The sequence below is a fragment of the Felis catus genome, chromosome C1, assembly GCF_018350175.1.
Source record: "Felis catus isolate Fca126 chromosome C1, F.catus_Fca126_mat1.0, whole genome shotgun sequence".
Taxonomy (NCBI): Eukaryota; Metazoa; Chordata; class Mammalia; order Carnivora; family Felidae; genus Felis; species Felis catus.
Genome location: NC_058375.1, coordinates 34,013,993 through 34,041,921, shown reverse-complemented (window position 1 = coordinate 34,041,921; position 27,929 = coordinate 34,013,993). Strand labels below are relative to the sequence as shown.

General features: G+C 50.4%; 1 protein-coding gene across 4 annotated transcripts in view; it reads right to left on the bottom strand.

Annotated features, from left to right (window-relative positions):
• Positions 1-27,929, bottom strand: part of SZT2 (SZT2 subunit of KICSTOR complex) — a 51,174-nt gene that overhangs the window by 21,716 nt on the left and 1,529 nt on the right. For all 4 annotated transcript variants that reach the window (XM_019836838.3, XM_003989977.5, XM_045035657.1 and 1 more), the window contains exons 2-30: positions 19,608-19,733; positions 18,889-19,062; positions 18,419-18,589; positions 14,433-14,564; positions 13,554-13,695; positions 13,051-13,157; positions 9,339-9,549; positions 8,937-9,107; positions 8,288-8,522; positions 7,953-8,082; positions 7,059-7,201; positions 6,680-6,832; positions 6,427-6,541; positions 5,995-6,212; positions 5,683-5,898; positions 5,211-5,289; positions 4,872-4,966; positions 4,250-4,418; positions 3,943-4,057; positions 3,715-3,828; positions 3,380-3,550; positions 3,119-3,213; positions 2,741-2,864; positions 2,473-2,637; positions 2,179-2,383; positions 1,777-1,892; positions 1,420-1,666; positions 390-531; positions 135-227 (exon numbers count right to left, since the gene is read on the bottom strand). In XM_019836838.3, the coding sequence (XP_019692397.2) occupies positions 135-227; positions 390-531; positions 1,420-1,666; positions 1,777-1,892; positions 2,179-2,383; positions 2,473-2,637; positions 2,741-2,864; positions 3,119-3,213; positions 3,380-3,550; positions 3,715-3,828; positions 3,943-4,057; positions 4,250-4,418; positions 4,872-4,966; positions 5,211-5,289; positions 5,683-5,898; positions 5,995-6,212; positions 6,427-6,541; positions 6,680-6,832; positions 7,059-7,201; positions 7,953-8,082; positions 8,288-8,522; positions 8,937-9,107; positions 9,339-9,549; positions 13,051-13,157; positions 13,554-13,695; positions 14,433-14,564; positions 18,419-18,589; positions 18,889-19,062; positions 19,608-19,733 (4,374 nt within the window). The remainder of the gene's footprint in view (positions 1-134; positions 228-389; positions 532-1,419; positions 1,667-1,776; positions 1,893-2,178; positions 2,384-2,472; positions 2,638-2,740; positions 2,865-3,118; positions 3,214-3,379; positions 3,551-3,714; positions 3,829-3,942; positions 4,058-4,249; positions 4,419-4,871; positions 4,967-5,210; positions 5,290-5,682; positions 5,899-5,994; positions 6,213-6,426; positions 6,542-6,679; positions 6,833-7,058; positions 7,202-7,952; positions 8,083-8,287; positions 8,523-8,936; positions 9,108-9,338; positions 9,550-13,050; positions 13,158-13,553; positions 13,696-14,432; positions 14,565-18,418; positions 18,590-18,888; positions 19,063-19,607; positions 19,734-27,929) is intronic.

Here is a 27,929-nt window from a genome sequence, read left to right as displayed (position 1 = left end):
GCTTTATCCAACGCAGGACAAGAGCCACATCTGGACCCCAGGGAGCCAAGCGGCAAGAGGACCTGGGTGGGCCCAGTGGGGCCTCTGGGCTACAGGTCGGGGGGTACGAGAGAGGAAGGGAGGAAGCCGCTCACCTCTCGCCTGCTGGATGGAGGGCAATAGAAGAAGTAGTGGGGATTGGAGGGCACTGTGCGGAAGTAGAGACCACTGATCTCCAGGAACTTCTCCTGTTTTGGGGTTAGAAAGAGGCTGTTATGTCAGCCAGCCCTCAGCAGAACACTATCCCCTACCTTAGAACAGACAGCTACATACCCCCCCCCCCAGGAGAGAACACTGCACCCGGTGCAGGCAGGGCTCCACCCCTCTTCTGCCCTCACCAAGCGTCCCACCTGGATGAGGCTATGAAGGGCATCATGTGCCTCTCCTCGGAGCTGGCAGACGTCTGTCAGAGAGATCTCCAGGCTAGGGTCTGGAATCCCAGGGACACGGCTGCTCTGAAACTCAGGCTCGCTGAGGTCCTCAGTCTCTATGCTGAGTGGTCAGGGAGGGGGTGAAGGGTGTGTTAAGGAGGTGTTAAGAATCAGCGAGCCCTAGAGGAGGCTGCTTCCCTACTAGGCGCAGCCCACACCTGTCTCTAGCAAGCGTGCTCAGCACAATGGCACGGGCAGTGGAAGAGGCGAGGAGAACAAGCCGACCTATTTTGGCTCGAACCTCCATGTTTGTTAACGACCAGACATTGCTGTGACGCAGAGGAACGAGTACAGGTGACTCCCAGTTTTCTGACTTAGACCACTGAGTGGAGGGTGATCTCACTCACCACGGAAGGAGAACAGGTGGAGAAGCAAGGTCTGGTGGGAAGAAGATGCACTGATTTCGGGGCATGAAAGGTAGGGGATCTAGGGCTCCAGACAGGGAACTGGCTGGAGTGCAGACCTGGGTGTCATCAGCACACTCCTCCCTCTGTGTCTGCCGCTTCCCCGATGCTAATATGCGGCAGGCACGGCAGGATGGCAGGTGCCAGACACAGCCGTCTGCCTGCTTGCCTTTCTCCCTTCAGGGACCTGCTGGGCCCGAGGTGAGCTGGGGACTCAGCAGTGAGGGCAACACTCTGCGAAACTCACAGGTAGTTCCAGAGAGTATTACTATTGTATGAGCATCCTCAGAACAAGCTTCTACTTTCACTGATGGCGAGTGGCAACTCCCTACTCCTAACCCAGCTCAATACTCCACACCAGAACAGAAGAGATGGGGAGGAGACTCGGGTCTATGCCAAATGGGTGGGAGCAGGAAGCCAGCGACGAAGCAACTGCCTCCTTGGTGTGTGGGCACGATCGTGCATGGCCATTCCCCCAGATGGGAAGGTCTCTGTTTACAGGACCTTTGCGCACCCCGGACACATCACTAAGGGACAATCCTAACCTGGACTCAGAAGCCAGGACAGCTCGTTCCCGAGGCTCGGGGCCCTCCTCGATGCTGCTGCTGAAAGGCCCAGGGCTAAGAGGCCCAGGGCTTGGGGGTGCCTGAGGCAAAACCCGAATGTGGCCACACAGTGCAAGCAGGAAAGGGGTGATGTCTACTTCTTGTAGTAGCTCCTCGCAGGCATCTACCGCTATCAGCAAGTCCTGTGAGGTGACGCTCTGTGCTTGCTGCAAACTCCGGAACAGTCCTGAGGAAGAGGAAGGGGCCGTGACCGGAATGGCCTCTCCAGTTCCCATCCCCGAAATCCTGCGAAGCCCCACTCCTTCCTGAGGCTCCCTCAGGCGCCCCCCTCCTCACCACGGACGTAGCATCGCTGTGCGTGCTCCTGTAGCAAGGCACAGTGATTGGCTGCCTCCTTGTGCCTGGGCTCCATCCAGACTGAGGATGGGGAGGGCTGGTCGAGGAACTGAGTCCTAGGAATGGGAGCAAAGAGAGAGCTTGGCCAGCTCTCCTTAGTGACATCTCTGACTCGCCGTCTACCCACACTCCACTGGAGGGTCGGTACACCTCTACTGAATGTATTCACGGCCCAGCAAGTTCACTTGATTTCCTGAAGGAAGCTGAGCAAGGGGCTGGCAGGACCTGGTTAAGAAACTGAGTTCTGACCACTGATGGTCAGCCTGTCTGTCCGTGCCCTGGACTATGGTCATGAGCCTTGGCTGGCAGCCACGGTTGGGGGAGGACCTTGAGGGTACTCACCGGAAGATGAGGTCTCGGGGTGCCTGAGGGGGCTGCAGGCCAACCATTTGCTCCCTCAGTGCTTCCAGGGCACAGCTATAGACGTAAACAGGACACCGGGTCCGGGGACCATCTGCACTCTCTGTCTGTGGAGCCTGACGCCCGGCGTAAGCCTGTAAGTCCCGACGGAAAGGTGGGCTTAGGTCTCCTGGAATCTGGGCAGTGTCTGTGGGAAGAGGGTCACATGGTCTCCAAGCCTTCTATTTGTTCCCAATCCTGCTCCTGCTTAACTGACTTCAGAGTCAGCGGCCTTACCTCCAGCTGGAGTGACGCTGAGTGTGGGAACCTGGGCCTTTGCAGCCCTCACCCCAGTTCCTCCCAGGTCTTTCAGGCTGGGGGCCCCGCTCCCATCCCCAAACTTAGGCTTTGTCTCCTCTTGAGAGGGTCCCTCCAGGCCACAGGCAGCCAGATGTTGGACATCTGAAGACGAAAAGAGAGACATAAGTTAGAGCTGCCTGGTGGGCTGGTGAGGGAGAAGAGGGGTTTGTATCTGAGGCCAGTGATAAAGGTCATTGGGTGGTACCTGAGAAGGTAGCTGGGAGGAAAGTCAGAAACACATGCTGGGGAGTCACAAGCCTTGCATAGCAGCGCCACTGAGGGGAATGGGTAGAGATGAGAGGCTTGAGAGTCTCAGGAGGGCCTATAACCTTTAAGACAGAAAAGCAGAACAATCTGTAAGGGACCGCCCAACCCTGCTCCCTCCCTCCACCCTGGAGCGCAGCCTTAGGTATAGAGTGCAAGATGCAGGGCAAAGAGGAACTCAGTACCCTGTCACTGGCAGGAGGCATTCAGGATCCCCGGTGATAGAAAGCGGGGGGGGGGGGGGGGGGGGGGCACAAATATGTGGTAATAGAAGGAGGTCAGTGTGAAAAGGGGCTGAAGGAGACAAATCAGTGCTGACCAGGGGAGGAAGCGCTGAGTCTCCAGCGGCCTGGGCGCTGCTGACTGCTTGATCCTTTAGGATCCCGTGGCCCCCCACGGGAGACTCCTCCGGACCTACGATGGGGGTAGAGGTGGATGGAAGAGGGCAGGGCCGGCAGAGAGGCAGGGCTCTGAGGTGAAGAGAGGGGGAGACCAAAACCCCAAGACAGAAGCCCCCCTGAGGGGTGGGGAAATGGGGCTGGGCCAGAGCGTGCTGTTCGGGAAAGAGGCAGGAGCTCACCTGGACCGTGGCAGGTCCGCCGCAGCACCTCACTCAAGAAGGTGGCCTGGTCAGCAGTGGTCAGTGGGATCTCCCGGTCACTCAGCTCCTGCCCCAGGCAGCTGTGCAGCAGGCACAGCACCATGTCGTTGGTGGGACAGGGCCCCTCGGCGAGAGGGACACCCTCTGGTTCTGCCCGACATACACTCCGCTCAGCACCAAGAGCCTCCTGCCGGCCAGCCCCCTGGCTCAGCCCTGACCATGGCAGCCCTCCTGCGGCCTCCAAGCCTCCTCCTGCCCCAATGCTCCCACGCATGCTGACCCTCTACGTATGGGTAAGTACGAAGTTCACCCACCTCTGGAAAGCAGAAGGAAGAACATCTGGAGCTGCTGACACTGAGGCAACAGTCCCATTAGGTCAAAATGGAAAGGGATCTCGTGGACACAGGTATCTCCTCCCTGGTCCAATCCTAGGAGGCAGGGAAGGAGGACGATAGCCACAGTGAGACCCGGACTCCCCAGCTACGGTTGCCTTCTCCCCACATACTTTCCTGTTCCATCCCAGGAGCCCCTTCCCCACTGACCATTAGAGATCCTCGGCTCTGGGGGCAGGGGACTCCACTCCTTGCTCTGGCACAGCTGTATCAGGTATTCAAAGCTCAGCATGGAGCCTATGCAGGCAGCGTCCCGAGGGTGGAGCTAGGGGACAAACAGCAGAGGTCAGGGGTCAGCCTGTCCTAGCCCAGAGTACTCTGGTGTCCAGCTCTCAAGGAAGCCCACACAGTCACAGACATGCAGAACACAGAGGGACCAGGAAGCCCACAGCTGTGGTACTCCAGAGGGACAGCAGCTAACCCGGTAAGGTGTGGGGGTGCTTCAGAGGTCACTCACAGCTCGAGGGATCTCAGAGTATGTCAGGTCCCGCAGGTGCTTCCAGCTCTCGGGGCCAGGCCCCACTCGCCCATACTGCGGCTCTACCCACACCTCGGTGACCAGGTTGAGCTCTGAGTCTCCTTCCAGGGCCTCCACCTCCACATCGTTGTCATCATCTGTCGAGAAGCTAAAGGAGGAGGAGCCCTGAGCCTGGCAGAGCGGAGAGTCCGATCCACAACCGAATGGCAGGGGGTCAGTTCACGGAAGGCACACAGGTTGAACACAACTTGCGCGTGGCCTCTCTGGGCCCGTGTCTGCCTGAGGAAACGTCTAATGGGGCGCCTGGGTGGCTCAGTTAAGCGTCAGACTCTTGATTTTGGCTCAGGTCATGATCTCACAGTTTGTGAGATCGAGCCTCACATAGGGCTCTGCGCTGACAGTGTGGAGCCTGCTTGGGATTCTCTCTCTCTCTGCCCCTTCCGCCTCCCCCCAAAAAACTTAAAACAAACAAACAAACAAACAACAACAAATAGCACCCTTACCCCGACTCTCTAGCAGCCCGGAAGACAGAACTTCAGGGGTAGTAGGGAGAAGGGAGAATGTGGAGAGAGGCAGCTCTCCAGGCAGACCCGGGTCTCACCTGTCTTTGGTGGAGGTAGAGTGTGGGGGGAAGAGGATGTACTGGACAACACATGTGTGCCTCTCCTCGCCTGCAGCCTGCCCCAGGGGCTCATTCTGGGGGCAGAATGGGAGATCTTGGGTAAACTTCAGCCAAGCCAGAGACTTGGCCCGACCCAGCTCTGGCCCCCAGAACTCTAGCCCCTTGCCACATTGTCCTGGGACTGGCCTCAGGCTCTGGGTCCTCTGACCACAGGGTCCCCATGCGGCACCGTTTCCAGCAGCCCCAATGCAGCTCAGAGGCAAGTGTCCCTCCAGTGACAGACCTTGTTGGGGAGGTGTCACAAGGGACGGCACACACCTGAATTGGAAGCTCCAGGACCATGTTGATGATTCCTTCCCCACTGCAGGCAAAGTGGAACCCTTCTGACAGTCGGACTCTGAAGCCCCGTAAAGGTGGGGGCGGCGACAGGATAAGATGGGAGAGAGATGCTCAGAGTCCATCCGCCCACCCCATGCCACTTCCATGCCCACCTCCCAGCAGCCATCCAGGCAGACCCGTGTGCTGACAGCCCTGCTCAGACTACTGGTGCCTCAGGTGCAACAGCTCTAGCTGCACAGGCCAAAGTGAACAGACCTGGGGGAGGGGCAGGGGAGGGGCAGGGGAGGGCAGTGGCAGGCGCTGCTCTGCGCTAAATCCTGTGCAGAACAGCAGTGGCTCAGAGGCTTAGAGATGGGCGGGCTCTGACTCAGGCTTCCTGCCAGCAGCCACCCAGAGTCTATGCTTGCTCTCTCCCTGCCCTGAGCTGCCCGGCCAGGCTTGGGTCACATACTCAGTGAGGACAGAGAGGAGCTGCGCGATGGCGCTGAGTGGCAGTGCGGGGACCAGGCCCGATGGGATGCTCCAGAGCCAGCGCTGGTGGTAGAGGTAGCGGGACAGCGACGCTAGGCTAGAGGAGGCTGAGCGGCCTGACACCAACGGCAGTGGCCCTGATGGCTCCAGCGTCAGTAAGAAGGGTGCCCGGTAGTCCAGGGGTAGCTTCTCATACCTGGACAATGGAGGCAATCGCTTGATCCCCGCTCATTCCCAGCTACGCCCCAGCCCTCCCACACGCCCTGGCCTGGGCCCCAGCCTCTACACCAACCTGATGAGTAGCTTGTCCAGGGGTTTATGCAGGACCACAAGGCAGGGCCGGTCAGACAGGGCCTGCTGCGGGCCCAGCATGGGGGGGGACTTGGAGGGAGAGCTGCCCCCACCAACACCCCCCAGCCCTTTTCGTTTGACCTTGGGTGTTGGCTCCTTGCTTTGCACCCGGTGGGGGAAACGCAGCCGCAGGATCTCTTCCCGCAAGCCCGACACAATCTGGGAAGAAATGTGATCAGATCCTCCTAACCCCGTCTCCTATAGATCTGGGAGAAGGGGTCCCCAGATAAAGTGATTCAGCCCTCTACTCCAAGCATTCCTTGGCCTGGGGGCTCCTTTCTCCACTGGCCCTGGCCTTGTGCAGTTTGTGGGGAAGGAGCTAGTCCACTCTACAGGGCTCCTAGGTCTGGGAGTCAGGCAGTGCCCAGCTTACCTTGTGCCGGGCCTGGGCTGGTGTGCCGATGGGAAAACCCAGACGAAGAACCATGCATGGGGCCTTGGAAATGATGCGGACCATGTAGAAGGAGGAGGGGGGCTGGTCTGGGGCACTAAGGAAAAATGGGGGTGAGTGAGCAGCCCTAGACTGGGAGTAAGTGGGTTGAGAAGGAGGGGGGAGGTCTGGGGTCAGAGGAAGAGACATGGGATGCAGTGGAGGGGGAGGAGTGAGGGGACATCATTTTGCCCACCTGGAGAGCAGCTTCACATAGGAATAGCCCTCGACCAGCACGAAGCTGCTCCAGTCCCGGAGCAGAGAGGTCAGCGAGGAGTGAGAGATCCTGCACTGCACGGTGCTGTAGCGCCCATTGCTGCCGGGAGTGTGCAAGTGCTTGGGAATTGGTCTGGAAGACGGGTGCACAGAGGTCACATCTCATAGCCCCAAGCTTGGGGACAAAAAACAGATAAATTGCTACTTCTCTCTTCTGGGTGCTATCTGAGGATGTGGGGGTGGACGAGCAGGAAGACCAGGAAAGCGTCATCGTTTTTCCTTGGCTAAGGTTGGTGAGGGCTCGTCTGCTGTTCCCCTTTCCCATCACCCCGTGCCCTCAGCCCGCGGAGGGTACCCACGTGTCGTGCTCCAGGATCAGTACTAGGCGATGCATGTGCAGCCATCGCTGCCACGAATTAGCATCCATGGACAGCACTGGCTTCCAGTAGGCAGCGAACTGGGCGTGGGATGAGTCAGATCCGCTGTGCTGCAGGGAGAGCACCTGGGGACAGGAAGGCCTGTCCTATAGAAGCACTTGTGGACAAAGAGGGCACAACCTCCAAACAGCGAACAGGACCACGGGGCCCAGGGGTCAGAGATGGCAGTGGTTTACAGCCAAAGGAACTTAGAGCCCAGCCTGAGACAGAAGCGAAAAACAGAGGCCTCTAGTATGAAGGCCAGATTAGGATGAGCTCAGAAACAGACCGTGTAGCCCTTTAGAGCTAAATCCAGGCAAAGGATGGAGCCTGCCACGTTTCCGTCACTGACTTAAGAGGAATGCTGCTAAATGATGGGAGGAACTCGGGATGAGGCCACCACACGCCAGCATAAAACCCCTCTCGTGGTTCAAGGCTGACAACTGTGGGCTGAGTGCGAAATAAGCACAGGACAAAGGAAGCTATGGTCTTCAGGAGGCGCACAGTTGAGGGTGGTTGGCACTGGTGGAAAATGGAGTTGCCAGAGAAAGCCAGAGTATGTCACATGGAGATGGGGCGAAGGGGCTCACAGTCAGCTGGGATGCCACCACCTACACGACACCCGTGGTCTGTCGAGGACAGCCTCTCTCTACAGACCCTTCTCTGCCAGGAACTTGGAAGGAGGGAGAATTGCTCTCAAGGATAAAGCTTAGAATTCTGGTCCAGGTGCCTCAGACACGAGGGAAGGAAAGAGAAGGTGGTTCTGGGCTCCAGAAGCTGTGCCAGTCCAACATGGGCGGGCATGAAGCAGGGATCCCGAGCATCAGGGCCACTCACCGGGGTGGTGGAGCCAGGAGGGATATAGAAGAGTGGCACCCCACTCTTGGTGCTGTCAGGAAGCGTGAAATGTTCTGGGACCGAAGAGAAGGACTGAAGGTGGGCTAGCATCTGGTCCGTCTGGTTAATGCTGCAGAACAAGGGCTGGCCCTGAGTCACATCTGACTGTGGCGGGTACGGAGGAAGGCAGCTCGGCGGGGGGGGGGGGGGGGGGGCACCTGGGACCCTCGACACGAGCCTGGTCCTCAGGGGCACTCTCTCCAGCTCCCAGTTTCACACCTCTGTCCCTCCCACACAACAAACGGCATCGCTCACTGAGTGGTGACCTCACTCACCTCTGCAACGTGTTCCAGAACCGCCGGATAACATGGGTACGATATAGTGAGCGAATGGGTTGCCTTAGCGCACAGGACACATCGTGCAGAATGTCATAGCCGCCTTCCATCGTCACTTCCACCCGTGTTCCTCGAGGGCCCTCCGGCTCCAGGGGCCAGGGCGCCACAGCCACGTACTCAATGCGCATGTTGTGTTTCCACAGCAGCACCAGCTTCACCTCCAGCTGAGACCCTCCTTCAGGGGAAGCAGGAGGCTACTCAGGGGAAGAAGGGACAGGACTCCAGCCTGGGACTGAGTTCTATCCGAAACCCCCACCTACCTCATGGAACTCTAGCCTGGCTAAAGGTTCCAAGCATGGTTCCAGAGATTTCAGGCCTAGGGCCTGCCAACTGCCACAAACAGAACTTTACAGGAGTGATCTGAAAACAGAGCCAAGTTCGGGACACCACACCAACCTCAGCTGACTTCTCTCTGGCAAAGGAGATGGAACTGGGAAGCTAAATGCTAAGAAGACTAACCCCTGAAGGCAGCTCAGAACCCATGTGTCTCAAATGACAAGCAGAATCTCATGTGTGATACCGAGGTGGCTTCTGCTTTGCCCAGCAGGTCTGACCCTTGTATGATGTGGCAGGGCCTAGTGACCCTTACCTTTGGCCAGGGTGACTTCTCGAACACTGTAGCCCTCTCGAAGCCGTACAGACACGGTGCTGACCAGGTCGGCTGGCACCTCCTTCTCAGTGTGCTTCTTCCGGCGCAGAGCCAAGGCAGGGTTGCTGCTTGCGGAGACCAGGTGCTCGTTAAATAAGCGGTGCTGAGAGCCTAGAAGACCAGCAAGGATGTGCAAGAGGCAGGTGGTTCTCTGTGAGCCTACAGAGATCTAGGGGGAGGGGCTACGCTGAAATCCCGGGGAGAGAAGAGTGTCAGAACAGCCAGCCCCAGGCACGCGATCCATCTCTCTAGGGACCAGAACTCTCAAACCATTCCCGAATCACCTCTGGGTCCGTGCTACACTCCCCTGCCAGCCCCCTCTTGCCCCAGTCTGATCCTCACCGCAGTAATACTCAGGGTTCAGGGCTTCCCCACTGCGCAGGAAGGAGTAGAGGAGAAATGCCCGGTGGTAGACAGTCAGACCCAGGCTGCCTGGTTCTGGCTCAGGACAAGTGGACAGGTAGGAACCAAACGTGGCCATTGCGATGAACTTCATCAATTCCACATTGGGCACGTGGCCAAAACTGCAGTCATAAGAGTAAACTCCTCCCACCTAGAGAAAATGAGGAATTAGAGGCACCAAAAGAGGCACCTGAGAAGGAAGTACAAAAAAGCGGAAGAGACTGGGCTGGGTGGCTGCGCCCATCTCCCAGATGACAGAGCGGGAAGAGGGTCAACATTCTCCCAGGAAAGACCACTGCTCTGCAACTTTCCTTCCCTGGGCTCCTGTCTGAAGCCCATTCCATCTGGCCATGCCCTTTTTCAGAACATCAAACACCAGACTGCACCACTCACTAAAGATTGTGAGAAATGGTTCATTGGCTTCCTGTCACCATCCGAGAGACGTCAGCGTCTCTAACAAAATGCTCCTCAAACCTTAGGGTACAAAACACCTGGGGAATCGCTTCTCGGCCTTTTGGCTAAGATCAAGTGCAAAACACCTGGGGATATTGTTAAAGTGCAGTAGGTCTGGGAAGGGCCTAAGATTTTCCATTCCTAACAAGCTCTGTGGTGATGCCAATGCTGCTGAGTCCATGGGCCATATTTTGAACCCGAAGCCTGTAGATCAGAGATTGGCAAGCTATACATAACCTGTGTGCCAAATCTAGCACATCAGCCATTTTTGTAAATAAAGTTTTATTGGAACACAGCCATTCCCATTCATCTTGTCTATGACTGCTTCGATACGGTAAGAGCAGAGCTGAGTAGCTGCCACATCCGTTTGGCCAGCAAAGCTTAAAATACTGACTAGCTGGCCCCTTCAGAAAATGATGACAGACCTATTCTAGAAGGTTCATTCAAATCCCTGGCCTCTCAGAGTTCCTGAACCCTCATCTCCAGAAACTAACTCTATTCCACTCACTTGCCTGCTGGCTACATGCTGGCTCTTAGCTTCACTTGGAACCACTTCATTTTTGCAATTTCAGTTGCCACATCCTACTGATTACACACAATTTTATCTCTTTGGATTCCTTCCATCCTCCTTCTCCTGCTACTCTTTGACCTCATTAAGACTGCCAGCCCTCGAACCTCTACTCTTTCCAAGTCTATCCCTGGCCCTCTTGACTTTACTCCTCTTCCCCCTTAAAAGCCCAACTAGGATCACAACCTCTATACCTGGGTCCCAAATGGAGAAAAGTGCAATGGTGTATAGGCTGACACCACATCAGAACATATGACACCCAACCCAGCAAGTCCTTCAGGGCTGTCCTCAATCCTGTTCTCCCAACTCTGGCCTCCCTCACAGTACTCACCCTTCCCTTTTCCTTCAGGGAGAGACCAGAGACCCTTAGCAGAATTATCTACATCTTCACTTCTATCCACTCCAACAGAGTCCCTTGATCTACTTCTTGAGCCAACACCGTCCTGTCAATGTAGAGACTTTACTCCATCAGGTTTCCTTTTCTTTCCCTTATTTTCAAACCCTGCTTCCTCACGGTTCCTCAGAAACATGCTGGTATCTAGCTTAAAACAACAAAACAACAGGGGCGCCTGGGTGGCTCGGTCAGTTAAGCGTCCGACTTTGGCTCAGGTCATGATCTCACGGTTCATGAGTTCAAGCTCCGCACCGGGCTCTCTGCGGTCTGCACGGAGCCCGCTTGGAATCCTCTGTCCCCCTCGCTCTCTGCCCCTTCCCCGCTCGTGCTCTTACTCATGTTCTCTCTCAAAGATAAATAAACATTTAAAAAAACAAAACGAAACAGAACAGAACCAAGCATCTGTCTCTTCCACCCTGCACTTCCCTCTGGCTACCGTTCTTGCTCTTGTTCCCCCACTTGATCTGAGCAGCCAAATTCCCTGTGTTAACATTCTTCCATCTACTGCAATCATTTCCCTGGCCACCTCTTCACTGAAATGACCTGAAAAAGATCCCCGTGACCTCTTAATCACCAAATCCAAAGGGTACTGTCCATTCCTCATTTTACACGATCTTTCTGCTGCCATCTCACACCGTTAACTACTTCTTTCCTCCCCAAACTCTGACTTCTTTGACATGAGAACCTCCTGGTTCTTGTCTGATTATTTCCCTTCATTCTTTGCTGGGTTCTCTTCTTACAAAAGACCTTTAAACACCGGTATTCCCCAAGGTTCTTCAGGGACCCTCTTCTCTTCTCAATCACCATCTGTAGGCTGACAAATTCTAACTCTCTCAACTAGTGCTGTCTCCTGAGTACCAGATCTGCATCTCCAACTGCTAACTGCTATGAATAGCAGCCATCTATTACATAATTATGCACTCTGCCGAGCACTTTAAATGCACTGTCGCACCCGGTGAAGTAGGCACCATTATAATCTCCACTTACAAATGAATCCGACCAAGAATCAAGTGATGTGCCCAATGTCACACAGCTAATAAGCAGAGGCGGGATTCAGGCCAAGTATGCCTAACCCCGAAGGTGATGCTTCCAACTGCTATCCCACGGATCCATAAGCGCCTCAAATGCAACATGCACAAACCTGGGCTCATCATCTTGTCCTCACTCCACCCCAGCTGCTTCTCCTCGTTTGCTCTGCTGGCTACCCAGCCACCACTGGAGTCACAAACTTAGAGACATCTTTAACCTCTCTTTCTTGCTCACCCCTCACACCTTGCTAATCACAAGTCATGCTGACTCCGCCTCTTCATTTTCTCAATTCTATCCCCTTGTCTCTTACCCTTTATCCCCCTAATTTAAGCCCTGCTCCTCTCTCACACTGACCACCACAATTAATAACCTCCCGGCCTCCACTCCGGATTTCACGCAACAGCAAGAGTGACCTTTATAAAACATAAACCCAACTAGTGGCTTTCCTTATACTTACCCACGTCACCCACAGAGTTATGCTGAAATGCCGTAATACAGCAGAACCAGCTCTTCGTGTTCTGGCCAGTGCCTACCCTCCAGCCTTGTTTCCCAGAGTGCTTTGCCTCCCACCCTACAGTCCATCAATCCAAACTGGCTGTGGTTCACTGAAAATTCCTATTCCTTCCTTTGTTCAAGCTAGTTTTTGGGTTTTCTGATCCTTGCAATGAAAATGGTAATCACTCATCTAATGGGGGAGATGAGGCTGGAAATGGCTGTCAAATTTCAAAACCTGCACTCTTTTTACTATAACATGCTGTTTCCCCACACCCTGAGGACAAAGATGAGAGTCCTCTCCCACCACTGCCATCTATCCTGTTCTTTATTTTTTTTTAATTTTTTTTTTAATGTTTATTTATTTTTGAGACAGAGAGAGACAGAGCATGAACGGGGGAGGGTCAGAGAGAGGGATACACAGAATCCAAAACAGGCTCCAGGCTCCGAGCTGTCAGCACAGAACCCGACGCGGGACTCGAACTCACGGACCACGAGATCGTGACCTAAGCCGAAGTTGGCAGCTCAACCGACTGAGCCACCCAGGTGCCCCCATCTATCCTGTTCTAGACAGGACACCTATTCCCCCCACTGACACACAAGCAACTACATTATTGGCTTTATGTGGGAAATCATCCCCTGTAAGAAAGTAACCAGGCATATCCAACTTTGTGATATACCACACTTCCCTCTCATCCTTTCTAGAAAGTCCTCACCTGTACAAAGGAACAAGCCACGGTGCCACTGCGAAGCTGGTTCAGCAATGTCTCACAGACAGCAACATCAGGGACACTGGTCACCCCATCTGTGATCACGATGATACCTGGAGCAGGAAATATCAGACAGATCTGGGGACACTGACCAGATCAAAGCTACAGGGGGGCATCCAACTGATGGGGCCCTTCAGACCTCAGTGTCTACGGACTGATGTGTTTTATGATCCACACCCTTCCCTTTTCCCTTCCCTCCTGCTTCTGCCTCCTGAGTGCTGGACCCCAGTCTCCGAAGTGATGTCCTTGGAGCTCGACTCCCTCCCACTAGGGTCCTGGATGGTTGTCAGAGCTGGGGGTGCTTGAGAGAGATGCTCAAACACACACACAAGGAGACAGATCCTCTTCTCTGGGGCCCACTGATCCCCTGGAACCTGTATCTATACTGCTAATGCCCCCTTCCCGTACCCTCCTATTTCCCCAGCCCCACCAAAGGTCCTTCTACTGACCTGCACTAGAGTTTGAGGGGAGCAACTGCAGTGCCAAGATGCCCTGACGAATCATACTGACCAACCCAAGGTCAGCTGTCACCATGGAGACTCCCACCTTCCGGCCAGGGGGCTCCCCCGAGTCTGGGGACTGGTCTTCGGCCTGGCCCGAGTTACAGATGAGACAGAATGGGTCAGAGAGAATTACCGTCCCTCCCATCCACAGCAAAGCCAGAATTTACAGCCCAGCACTGCCCAGGCCTGACAGGCCTAATCCTGTGAGGACCTCAACCCCTTGCCATGCAGCCAAGTCCTGACTGTGCTTGCTCTCCTAGCATGTGCTCAGATGCTGACAAGGAGTCGGACACCAGATGAAGCACCAGATTACACTGGAGCAGGCTTCTCCACCTTTTATGGCCCCTTTCCCATCACGATTATGAAATATTTTATACATCAATCGAATTAAGTCTTCAGACATAGAGCACTCAATTTGCTTGGCTACTTCTAGGATATCCAAAGGAATGAGCCAAGTGCATTCTAGTGAGTTCAAGCAGCTTTATCCCTGACCGAACAAAATCGTAGCGATCAAAGCCACACACAATCACCTTCTCAGATCCACTGGGGGAGGAGATCTAGGACTGAAAAAGACACCAGCACACGGTCTTCACGTATTCTCCCGGCAAGAATGTGTGTCTTGGGAATGTATCTGAGCCCTCCTCCTCCAGCAGGGAACCTGTTGCGTGCACTCACCAGCACTTCTAACCTTGGCTCACTCTGGCTCTTAGCCCCTTTCCCTGACCTCTCTTCCCTCTGTACTGGGGCTTGTCCTTCCTCTCTCCCCTCTGTCCCTTAAGAGCTCCTCTTTCTAAGCGGTCTCCACCCACTTTCTCTCCCACATACCTGACTCTGAGGGTCATACTGCTGCTGCAGCATGGTGGCCACCTTGTCCTCAAAGAGACAGAGCTGTTCATATACCTGCTGCAGGAACACCTCCCGCTGGGAAGGGTCCAAAAGGCAGCCCTGTACCAGCACCTGAGAAGCACAAGGGAAAGACCAAGACATGAAGGTCAGGGGGACACTGGAAAGTACTCTTCTGGTCTGCCTACGTGTCTCCACAGCTCTCTCTAGGCGCTCCTGACTTCTCGCGCAAGCAGGGTGACTCAATCCACAGCCAGTTCTTCTCGTGTCAGATCATCTACTCCACCGGGGATACCAGGCCGTTAGTTATCTTCATCTGGGTTCACAACCTTCCTCTGCTTACGGTCCTGCACACTGGGTTTCCCCAAGCTCCCACATGGGGGTGCCATAAGATCTTCCATCTTGGGTCAGCAGACAGCCCCACCCCAGCCTGGCAAAGCCTTTCTCATTCCGACTCATACATTTCTATTCTTGTTGATCTTGAAGCACTGCACACAGAGGCAGCTCTGGACCGTTTTTCTTTTAGGTACAACATCATCCTCCCTGAGAATGCTCCTTCCTTCCTTTTCCCCACAGCAGGTAACTCCTACCCCCCCTTCTTCATACAGAAAGGAAACCAGTCAGCAGGAGCTCCCTGCTTGCCTTAACCCCAGGGGGGTAACTACTCTCCAACCACCGAAAACACCCACAATATTTGCTCGAAGTTTGTATCTGTGTCCTTGTTCTTCTTTTGAAGCTCTGAAGAAACGATTCCTCATCCTCTTCTGTTTCCCAAAAGCTAACCTCTCCAACTAATCTTGGATCTCTTGCCTAATGCCTTCATTCTCTCTCCATGGGGTTCCTTTCCTCCTCCTTTCAACATAAATTAAGTGCCCCCACCCTAGAAATTTCATACAGGCCTGGTGGCCCCTGGGAACTCTCCTTTCAGACTCCTACAACCTTTTCACAGGCCCACTACTCCCCTACCCCTGCCCTCCTGTGTGACAACTACTGCTTCACTCCCTATCCGGAACTGGGGAAATGGGTGGTCACAGCCGGGAGAGGGGGACTCTGTAAGCCCACAGGCCTAAGAGAAGAAAAACGGAATCAGAGGAATAGTAGGGACTGGGGTTATAAGGTGAGAAAGATGTTCCCAGCTATATTGTTTAGATGTGAAAAGTGGGTCAGCCCAAGAATCCTACACTAGGGTTTGGCCAAATATATAATGATAAATTGTGATGAAATATCAAACCAAGCAGCAATTAAAAATCATATTTTCAAAGAATACTTAGTGACCAGGAAGAATGCCCATATTATAGATTTAAAAAGCAGGATGTAAAATTATGTGTCTGGAATCAGCCTGATAGTTTCTTCTCCTCTCTTTGGATGGTGGTGGTGAGGGAGGATAAACAAGTACTCAAAGGCAAGAAGGAAATTCCATAAAATGTTAATTGTAGTTATTTCTGGGTGGTGTATTATGGGTAAGCTTTGTTTTTCTTTATATTTTATGTATTTTTCAAGTTTCCTTCAATGGACATACATTATAAAGGTGATTTAACTTGTTCTGTTTTTTATTTTTTTAAATGTCATTTGAGAGAGAGAGCACGTGCACGCACGTGCATGCGTGTGAGTGGGGGGAGTGGGGCAGAGGGAGAGAATCCCAAGGAGAGTGGGCTCTGTGCTGAGCTCAATCCCATGACCCTGAGATCATGACCTGAGCAAAATCAAGAGTTGGACACTCAACCAGCTGAGCCACCCAGGTGCCTCTTTTTTTTGTTCTGTTTTAAGGAACAGTAGAATACATCTTGGGGAGCTTTAGAGATGGTGAGGAAGCTAGCCCAGGGCTGACACGTGGCCCTGAGGGCTTATACTGAGTAAGCCTGCTCCTTCTCCATAGCTGTTGGCCTTGTTCAGGGCTCCCTCCCCTCCTGTACTGCAATAATCTTCGGCCTGTTCTTCCCAATGCAGAATTTGCCCCCCAGTCCATCTTCCTTCCTGGCTACAAACAAGCCTGATCTTCCCAGTGTACAAATCTGATCTCATAACTGTCCACTTAAAAACCTTCCATTTTTAACAGTTTGAATAACAATGAACAGTTTTAATAGCTAACTTTTCCGTGTTTTCTATGGGGCAGGCACTGTTCTAAATGCTTGATATATATGAACTCAGTCACCACATAATATCGGTACTGTTAATCTTCCCATTTTGAAGAAAAGACAGATGTACAGAGAGGTTAAGTTATTTGCATAAGGGCACACAGCAAGCAAATACAGGGGGTGTGAATCTAGATCCAGCGCTTGTCATCATCACCACACTAAACTCTCCTATAGTTCTTAGCCATGACATTCAGGGTCTCTCAGAATTCTGCCTCTACTTGTCTCTCATCTCCTCTTTACCACCACTCCCCACCTCCACATTCAAATACTACTGTGTCAAACAGAATAATGTATAGTCCCCTAGAGCACCTGTGACCAAGAGCACAATCTCACAGCTCTGCAGCTTTGCTTTTGCTGGCCCCTCTGTCTGGAAAGCCCACTCCCCTTCTTTGAAGGGCTAACCTCAATCCTTCCTTCAACACTCAGTTCAAATGCCTCTCTGTCCAAAAGTCTTCCCTGGGCTTGGCTGGCTGCTCCCTCTTGGTGCTCCCACGGCATTCGAGTCATTACTTAACTAGTGTCTTTATCACTTTCGACCGAAATTACCTCCTTCAATATCTGTCTCCCCTACTAAAATCTCAAGTCCTCCCATCAGGACAGGGACAGTGCCTGATTCATCTGTGACTACAGGACCTAGCCCAGGCCTCGCATAGATCAGGCTTCAGTAAGTGTTTGCCGAAATGAACCAAGTGTGGAGTGATTACCTAACGCTCATGCTTTCCCGGTCTTGGCCATCAGTGCCTAAGAAGCCCGGCCTCTGTCTGGGGATGCAGGCCACAAGCAACAGTCCTAACAGCTGTGCTAGGAGGGCACTTTAATCCACAGCAGTGGGCTGGGATCCAGACACGCACCGACTGCCTTGTAGATCTCGGGTCCTCGGGAGCTGTTCCTTGCATCCCTATCTCAAAGCGAGTTTGACAGCCAAGGTGACAACATGGCCATTAGGGGCAGTTTCAGGGTAAGCCCCTAACAGTGAGTTGAAGGTGGTTAAGAGCAGATGAGGGGAAACCGGGCCACTGCTTATCTAAGCCAAAAACAGATATTCCAGTAACAGACCTGGCCATTCTCCAAAAGGAGTGTCTTGTGATGGCCTGTTTGGGTGTTGGATAAGGCTCGTAATTATCTGTATGGTCAGCATAACACCCGGCACTTCACAGGGCCCTCAGGGAAGATGACCCTCCTCTGTCCTTGGAAGAAATTATGGTTCTGGGCATTTGTTATATTTCAAAATCATAAAATTATTCTAAAAGATCATCTCCTAGAGGTAGTGCCAGGAGTCAGGATATAAGCAAACCCTCTAATCAAATTAAAAGGGGGGTGGTAGTGGCAGCATGAAACAGACATCCAGTGGCCAGAACCACAGCCTTGCAGAAGGAGTGGGAGAGGCATTTGTCCAATCAAGGCCAACGGACCTAAAGCTCGTGAGAAGGCTCTTTTTTAAAAAAAAATTTTTTTAACGTTTATTTATTTCTGAGACAGAGAGAGACAGAGCATGAACGGGGGAGGGGCAGAGAGAGAGGGAGACACAGAACCGGAAGCAGGCTCCAGGCTCTGAGCCATCAGCCCAGAGCCCGATGCAGGGCTCGAACTCACAGACCACGAGATCGTGACCGGAGCTGAAGTCGGTGCTTAACCGACTGGGCCACGCAGGCGCCCCGAGAAGGCTCTTTAAGAGCTGAGGAATGGATCCTTCTCAAGAGGAGACAGACTCAGAGACGATTGGTAAACAGGTTGGGACTTTGAGAATAGACAGTAGAGACAGAATAAGGACTTAGTCAATGGACTACCAGAAATGACGTCTGAGGGTACAAACTTGGAGAAAGGATGCGATACCTGGTGGGCCTGCAGGCCAATGATCGAGGAGTAGGCCTGGATAGTTATGTAGATCTCAGGCTGGAAGTCGATGCAAGATCCGGGCACTCGGAAGGGTCGAAGCAGCCCGCCTAGGCAGCGGGAGAGCGCATGGAAAACTTCATCAAACAAGATCTCCCCTGTGGAATCATCCTGAGGGCAATGCAGAGAAAGATCTCTCGAATGTGAGCAAAAGCAGCCCTGAGCAGAGGGCAGAAACAAGCAGCTTCCATGGGTCAGTGGAACTCCCATCTTAAAGTTGGTCACACCCCCAAATACAGTGCCACGTGTGGAATGGGACGTCTTTAAACACTGACCATTTAAAAGCCTGTTTCCTTTCCACGATGGTAGATTGGGATCACTTTTCACATCTCTGAGGCCTCTCCCTCTCCTCCTCACCCCCTACTCCATCCCTTATTCCTTCTTCCCACTGTCTCCCTCTAGTCCCTTACCACAATGCCAGTAGACGGGCTAAGGTCGAGCTCAATGACAAATCGGTACTGCCAAGCCAGGAAGGTAACCCGGGTAGAAGGTACAAGGAGGAATGGCCTTGGGACCACTGGTTCATCTGGCTGCCACCCAGGGGGCAGGACGCTGAGGACTTCCAACTCCTGCTCAGACTGGAGCTGACAATTAGGACAGAGAGAAAAGGAAAGGGTCAGGGAAGAGTCACCCCTTTATTTCCTGGACCTGAACTGCTTCTTCCTTTTAAAAAAAATTTTTTTTAATGTTTATTTTTGAGAGAGAGAGAGAGAGAGAGAGAGAGAGAGAGAAAGTGTGTGCACCAGAAGGGCAGAGAGAGGGAGACACAGAATCCGAAGCAGGCTCCGGGCTCTGAGCTGTCAGCACAGAGCCCGACATGGGACTCAAACTCATGAACTGTGAGATCATGACCTGAGCCGACTGAGCTACCCAGGCGCCCCATCCAGGACCTGAACTCTTGTATCCAAAATGGCAAACCACTGGTTCTATCTCCTGCAACCCAACTATATACTCTTCCTATTTGGAAAATCAAAATTTCCCGGGTGGAATCATCTTCTGGGAAAAGTCACTTGCCCCTTCTAGAATGAGACCCCTTAGAGTTTGTCTCCCATCCTGTTTCTAGGACCCCCTTAAAAAAACAGATCCTTCTGAGCCAGCCCCTCCCATCCTGTAGGTTTCTGGGCCTCACCAGCATCTCCTGAGGTGTAGCCTGCACAGTTTGATGCAGGTGATTGAGGAACCAAGCCAGGCGGACATTTCGGGAGATTCGATAATCTTTTTTCATCAACAGGAACACCTGCCCAGCTTCTTCCACCTGGAGACAAAGAGACATTAGAAATAATCTAGAAAAATTCACTGAGTTCCTGGTATACATAGATTGCTGTGCAAGTGACTTGTCCAAGGAGTTCACAACACGTAAGGGAGAGGCAAGGCAGCAGAGGAGAAAAATTAGCTCCCCACTCAGTGCAACGTGTTCCCAAGGACTCAGTTCTCTGGTCCCATTCCCCTTATGTGGACTTCTGTGTTGACCAAGTGCCCTTTTGACATTATTGAATGTGTAGGTGTTTTTCCTATAAGCTACAAGCTCGTTAAGGGTGGGGATTGTATCTTGCTCTATGTGTGTGTCCCTATGCTTGGCAAATTGCTGACAACAAAGCAGATACTCAGTAATGCCGGACACTTCCTCCTAATAAGCCTTGACGACAGCGGCCCCTAAAGGACTCTTCACTGGGTGACTAGCAAGCCCGCTGAATGCCTCAAAATTAAACTCCTGTGGGTCACAACCCACATTTTCCCCACCCTCCACACTTCTCAGTGGTCAGTGCTCCAGCTCCTTCCCACCACTGCCTCAGAGGCAGCTGGCTCCGCAGTGTCCTGACAGGCATCAGTTCCCTTACCCGTGTCCTTGTCCTTCCACTCATGAGCTGAATCTTGGCTCGGGATGAATTCGACGCTCTCCCTCATCCACACATATACCATGCCAGTGGCACTCTGACAGAGAGAAACCTGTCACTCTGCCAGGGGCGCCAGTTCCAGCAGGACTTTACCTATCCCTTCACTTCTCCCTGGTGAGCAACCTCTCCCATCCCCTTCGGAACTTTTTCCCATCTCTCAGCCCCTGGGGGCCTGGCAGATAAACTCACCCACTGTTTCACAGAGAAAATAAGGGTCCACCGCCCTGAACTCCCCCAACATTCTTTCCTGACCAATCTTTACCTGAAATTCCTTTATTCCCTTACTCTAGCCTCCGATGAAAAGACGACTCTCCTTCTGGCTTAGACAAATTGCAAATTTCTCCCCCTGGGTCCCTGGCCGGTGAGGGGAAGGGCCAGGCGGCGAGGACTGAAGAGGGTGGTAGAAATAAACAGAAGCCAATAACTGTTAAGAAATGTGGTACTGAAAGGAAGTGAAGGTTTCTTCCCCCCGAATGGGGAAATTTGAAGAAATAGAAAAAGCCCTGGAAAAGCAATAACGAAGGATGGTTGATGGCAGAGAGGAGTGTGGAAAGCAGACACAATGACTAAAGATGAAGAAAGCCATTCTTCTTCAGGACAGAAGGCCTGCTTCAAAAGACACAAAACAGGGGCACCTCGTGGCTCAGTTGGTTAAGCATCTGACTCTCGATTTCAGCTCAGGGTCACAGAGCCTGCTTAAGATCTTCTCTCTCCCTCTTCCTCTGCCCCTCTCCCCTGCTCATGCTTGCTCTTGCGCTCTCTCTCTCTCTCAAAAAAAAAAAACAAAAACAAAAAAAGACACAGAAACAGGTACTGGGAAATGGCATAGGTGGAAGCAGGCAGGAAACTCCCATTTCTTGAGCACCTGTAATATATTCAACAGTCCCCTGGAGACGCTAAGTGCAAGAACTTCAGTTTCAGATGGCCTGGTGTGAATCCCAATTTGGCCTCTTTTTAGCCTGTGAGATCGGGGAAAAGGTACTTCATTAACCTCCTTAAGCCTCAGTGCCCTCATTTGTAAAATGGATATAATCCTAATACCGATCTAACAGTGTTGTTAAGGGGGCTAAGCGAAATCAGGTATAGGAAGTGCTCAGCACAATGCCTGGCGCTCAGAAAGAATATTATAAAAGTGAACTATCACCAGGTTATTACCGGGCATAATAGAAGGCTCTTCACACTCGTACACTCAATCAGGCTTCACATAAAACACTTAACAGAAACAAACGGAGGTCCAAAAAAGTGAAATGATTTAACACAATTAGTAGGTGCAGGGTCAGAAGTCAGACCCAGGCCTCATGAGCTGCAAAGCCCAACTACTGAAGAGTGACAAGCGGATAAAACTGGGGGTTTAAGAACAGAAAAGATTTGAAGTGGCCCTGAGAAAGAACACGATGGGTCTCTACAAGCATAAAGGATGCTCCGCCATAATCAGAAAAACAAAAAGACAACTGAAATATCGATACAGGATTCAATATTATTTTGTGTTACGTCTCTATACTACCTAAAATCACACTATTCTCTATTATGCTGCTTCTGTACGCCAGGCTAAGGTAGGTGCTGGCCAAGGATTTTTCCCAAGAGTTGGAGCAAGCTACTGAACTTTTTTTTTCACAGAGCTATAATATTTTATCTGCATTAAAAAAAAAAAAAAAATCCCTCTGGCTACCATGTGATTCAGAAAGATCCCCTGACAACCAGGGGAGATGGCAGTGGCCTAGACCGGAGCTACTCATAGTAGCCATTCTGTGAACTGTTTGAGACTGGTCTCCGATGAGACAGCACTTGTGCCAGAATGTAAAGCCAGTACTGCCTTTCATTGACAAAGTCTGGTTATACACACACACACACACGCGCGCGCGCGCACACACACACACACACACACACACACACACACTCAGCTAACGCAACCTTCAAGACAAGTGAGCTTAGCTGCCATTTTAAGAACCCTTTAGAATAAGACAACAATCAGTGATTAATTGGAAGCAGTGGGGAGGAAGGAACAAAACTGTATCAAGGACGATTAAGATAGCCCTGGAAACCGGTAAATTGCAGAATGATTTCCAAGTTAGTGAGAAAAATTAGATACAGGTATTTACCATCATTTCTAACCACCATTCCCCTCAAAAGGTCCCTTAAGATTGTACACCCTTATCACCAAGATGCTAGAAACAGCAAAGGGTCTACCGGCCAAGAAGGAATGTGCAGCAGTCACTTGCCCTCTGCTTGACCTTGGTCTCGGGATGGGATGCTCTCCTAAACCAGTCAAGCTCTCCCTCAGGACTGGCTGAGCTGGTGTGGGTGTGAGACTGATGCCCACTCTTGTCTAACTGATGGTGCTGGATCCCTGCCAAGGCTCTTATCTAGGAAAGGATGGGCTGGGGCCGGGAGTACTATCAGAATAGGAAGGATACCTGCATTCAGCAGTCCTTTGTTTATCATTCTATCTTCAGAGCCTACAGCAGTGCCTGGCACATCAGATGCTCCATACAATTTGCTGAATAAGTGAATTTGCCATATGTTCTAAGCAAAGCAAAGTTGATGTTTAAAACTAATAATCAGTACAACTCTTTTTCTCTACAACTCTTCTCAAGGTGAGATAATCTTAACACTAATCTCAGTACTATATTCCTCCGGTTCTTCTTTGGTAGTTAGTAAAGACTTGTTTTCCCCCAAATGCCAGCCTGTTTCAGCTATGCAAGAAAACACCATAGGAAGGAATCTGGGCCCATACTGAGCTGGGTTAAACAGAGGAGAACACACATCTGTGGGTCAGCACCATAAGAACAATTGGGAACACTTGGTCGCTCCACCTTCGAGGTCTAAAATGTTGGTGATTCTGGGCTTCACGAATGAATCTATGATCTTCTGCACTGTGTTAGGCATGACAGGTTTCACTTCTGTCACACAGTCACAAAGCAGTTTAGAATTCTTCATGGCACCCACCAGTTTATAATGAAGAATTTGTGTACTTTGTAAATTTTGTTTCCCCTGCAAGTCTAGAAGCTCTAAGGAGGTAGAAGCTTTTGTCTATATGTTGTCCTTTGCTGTATCCCTAGCAACCAGCACAATGCCAAGACGTACTAGGTGTTCAAATATTTGTTGACCAAATGTGTGAGGGAAATGGCTCTCACAAGCTATGTTTCTTCTGTTTTGAGCTATGTTCTGAATTTCTTATCACTGATTCCCAACTTTTCACTTTTAGCAACATCTGCTCTGTGTTGTCCAAGAGATCCCATCCTTCCTCATCCACTTTATAGAAAAACGAACCTATTTTATGTCTGGGTTTTTCTTCTGCTTCCACCAAAGTTGTTTTTACCAGGTTTTCACTATTATTTTCTTTTCAAATATTATCTCTTTTTTACAGTTCTTGGAATCTGGGGAAGGGCTGCGGGTGTGAGTTCTAATCGATTTGTTTTGAAAGAAAGTGTGATTTGATAGCTGAGCCTCTGGTCTTGAACTTTATTTTCCTCCTCCATAAAACACTACCATGTATCCCAATGGCGTGTGAAAGTATAAATGCGTGCGTTAGTGTAACAAGTGAAAACAAGCAATTCATTGATCAGTTGCTGCTTTGTGTCTGGAAAGAGTCCCGCACAGCCATTCACTTCAGCTTTTTTGCTCGTCCCCATTTACCTGGCATAGCTGGATATTTCCTCACACTAAGCCAGAATCTGTCTTCTTGATATAATCTTGACCCATTCTTGAGATCTGTTCTCTTGAAAACATCTAACCCATTTCTGGCTTTACCCCTGGATAAAACCCAAAGGAAAGTCTGACCCTCTGCCAAAGGATAATCTATCAAACATCTGATGGCAGCCCTGAGTCTCTGTTTCTCTGTAATAAACATCTCCTGAGTTCTTCAGGTAAATCTTAAAGAGCATTGTTTCAAGTTTCCCCACTATATCTTAGATCATATGCCTATGAACTCTGGCTGGTCTGTTTTTCAACTCAAAACGTGGGGGCTAGGATGGAACACAATACCCAGGTGAGGTCACAGATTCAGAGTCTCCTAAGTCCGACTGACTTTACCATACTGTTGGCGCAGGGAACCTCCATAACTTTTTCACTTGTGTTGCTGTTAAGACACATCCTCTGTTCTGTCCTCATGCAGCTGGCTTTTTGGGACACATCCAATTATTCAATTAGTCCTGTTATATTGGATAAATTCAGTCTATTATTCTATTGTGAAACCTAGAGTGCTGTTTTGTCTTTTAGCAGATCTCTTTCCAGCTTAATTTCCCTGCTAATTTCATCAGGATGCCATCAAGTCCTCATTCCTGTCCAAAGAGGACAAAGACAAGGTGAGTATGCATTCATCCGTCGGTCAACAAATTTATGGAGGGCCAGCTACATACATGCTAGCACCGGGCTAGGTCCTAAGGATACCACGAAAAGCAAAAACTGGCATTCTCTGCTGTCATAACATTTACTCTGTAATGGAGAAAAAATTAATCAAATAATCATTCTACTAACTATATGATTACAAACTGAGTAAGTGTGCCAAAGGAAAAGAAAGTGGTTCTATGGCAGCATATAACAAAGTAACCTGACCCAAGCTAGGATCTTAGGAGAAAGTGACACTGAAGGTTGAGTGGGGTTTGCTAAGTGAAGAGGAAAAGGGGGGATAAAGCGGATGGAAGACACAGATGGGTGCTGTGCTATTAGTAAACGTTCTTTAGATTATTAGTTAGTAGACAGCTTGATTTCACTACAGTACAGCTTCCATTTCTCCACCTTGTCTTAGAAGTTATTTTGAATGACAGGGGTGTTGGGTGGCTCAGTCGGTTGAGCGACTGACGCTTGGTTTTGACTCAGGTCCTGATCCCAGGACTGTGGGATCAGGCCACTGTGTCAGGCTCCTGCTGAGTGTGGAGCCTGCTTGGAACTCACTCTCACTCTCTCTCTCTCTCTCTCTCTGCCCCTCCTCTGCTTGTGCTCACACATGCTCTCTCAAACTAAAACAAACAAATGGAAGTTATTTTGAATGATGGACTGACTGTCCAAGGCCAAGTGAAGCTTACGTAGTTAGTTCATCAACCAGTTCTTACAGAATCCACTCTCTTGAAACCAGGAACATTGGCCCAACTTAATCTTTCTCACATTTCTCCCTCAAACATGACCCTTCGAAGTCAACAGCAACATGTTCAAACCATCATCTTGAAGTTTGCCTCACATTCAAGATGTAATTGATCAGAACTAGAAAACATAAGAATTTAAGCAGCTAAAATAGTATTTTTCAAAGTGTGATCCAAGGACCAGGTGCATGAGAGTGGCGAGGTGCTTTTTAAGATACAGATTCCTGGGCCCCAGCCAAACCAACTGAATTCGAGTTGACAGGACTCAGGAATCTAAATTTAACAAGCTCCCCAAGTGATTCTTCCGCTTTGACAAACCCTGAATTAGCTGTATTCTCTCGGCATCCACACTCACATGGAGCTTCGATGCCCTAATATGTAATCTCCCTGAGTCTGAAATGCATTACTCTTGGGACTAATCTGGCAAAGAGAAAGCAGGGTTTCAGAGTCAGAGACCTGGATTGAAATCTGGTTCTACTACTTGCTATCTATGTGAGCTTGAACAAGTTACTTAATTTTTCCAGGACTCAGCTTCTTCATCGATAACATGTGGGTAAGAATACCTACTTCATAAGGATGTTGTTGCAATTAAACATGAGAATGAGAACAATGGTAGAGGAAGCCTATCATTCTCTGGAACATTTATTGAGGCCTACATACCATTTACAAGATGAATAATACATTATTAGGCACTGTACTGCATACCATATATATCAGGATGACGGAAACGTTGCCCATCTCAATTTGTTTTTTGTTTGTTCTTTGCACCTGTCCCTTTGTGGTTAAGGTATAAATAATTTTTGAAGCCTTTTCCAACCATTATGCTGTTTTCTAACAGAATCCCATGAGAAGCGCCTGGATGGCTCAGTCGGTTCCATCCGACTCTTGACACTGGCTCAGGTCATGATTCCAGGGTCGTGGGATTCTCTCTGCCTCTCTCTGCCTCTCTTCCCCGCTCACGTGCGCTCATGCTAATAAAAAAAAAAAAAATTAAAAATAAAGAATCCCATGAAGTAATGCAGACATTTTCTCCCTTGAACTGTCTGAAGGCTCCTTACCACTGGACTTATGCCACCTAAGTCCTGAACCTCTAGCATGGACTCAGCCTGAATCTTCTTCTCATCTCTTACCCATCTCTTGCCAATTTAGAGGACCTAGAGCGATCAAACGTTGGTTCTGTTGCTGCTTGTTAATACAAGGCCTTGGTGAAGTTACTGTGCCTTAGTTTCCTCATCTGTGCCATCAGGAAAATAATAGTGCCTATTTTGTGGAGATTTTACAAGGATTAGGTGATACTTAGTAAGCACTCTGGAAGTGTTAGCTGTTCTCATTGTCACATTGCACCCACACTAGCAGCTGCTGCTTCTGTTCTCTGAGGGCTCTACGCTCCTTCTCACGTCAGGATTTTCACTATTGCCTCTGCCTGTGATGCACTCTGACTCTTCTCGTGGCCAACTTCTACTTGGTCTTCAGGCTGAAGTGCCATTTCTCTGAGAAGGCATCCCAAACCACCCCCGCCCCACACACTTCTTAACAAAGTCGGTTAAGAACCTCTTTTAAACACTCATTCATTCTGTAGTTTTCCTTTGCAGCCCTTATTATAATTCAATGTTTGTTTACTCTATTACAATAGAGGACATGTCTGCCTCACACTGCTCGGTATCCACCCTGATACAGCACTCATAAAATATTTTAAATATTTGACGAATGAATGATTTCTTAAATCTGACTATGCCCAATTTTCTCTCTTCGGATCGTAACAACCTCTCAAAATCAGTGACTTTTCTGCCCAGGGGCAAACTTCACTCCCTTTACTTTCTGAGATAAAATTTTCAGAAATGCAAATCAAGAACTTAACACATGCTTAACTTTTGGCTGAATGAGACTCCCACAGGTATGTGTCTTGACTCCAAGCTACTATAGATCTGCACTGATCAATATGGTAGCCACTACCAAATGGGGCTACTGAGAACCAGAAATGTTGTGAGTCCAAAAGTCCAAAATGAGATGTGCTAGAAGTGTAAAACACACACTGGATTTTAAAGATTTGGTACAAAAAAGAATGATAAATAGCTCATAGTTTTTAATACTTATTGCCTGTTGAAATAGTATCTTGGAAATATATATAAATAAAATACATTATTAAAATTGATTTCCTCTGTTTCTTATTACCATTTTAAATGTGTCTACTAGAAAATTTGCATACATGGCTTGTATTAGATTTCTATTGGACAGTGCTGTTTTACACTACCTGCCTGAAAGGTATGTCGTATTTTGCTACAACATCCCATTTCCTCTCATCTTTGCTGCTGTTGTTTTGTAAATGTTTATTTATTTTTGAGAGAGAGAGAGAGAGAGACCAGAGAGACAGAGAGAGCAGGGGAGGGGCAGAGAGAGGGAGGCACAGAATCTGAAGCAGGCTCCAGGCTCTGAGCCGTCAGCACAGAGCCGGAGGCGGGGCTTGAACTCGTGAACTGA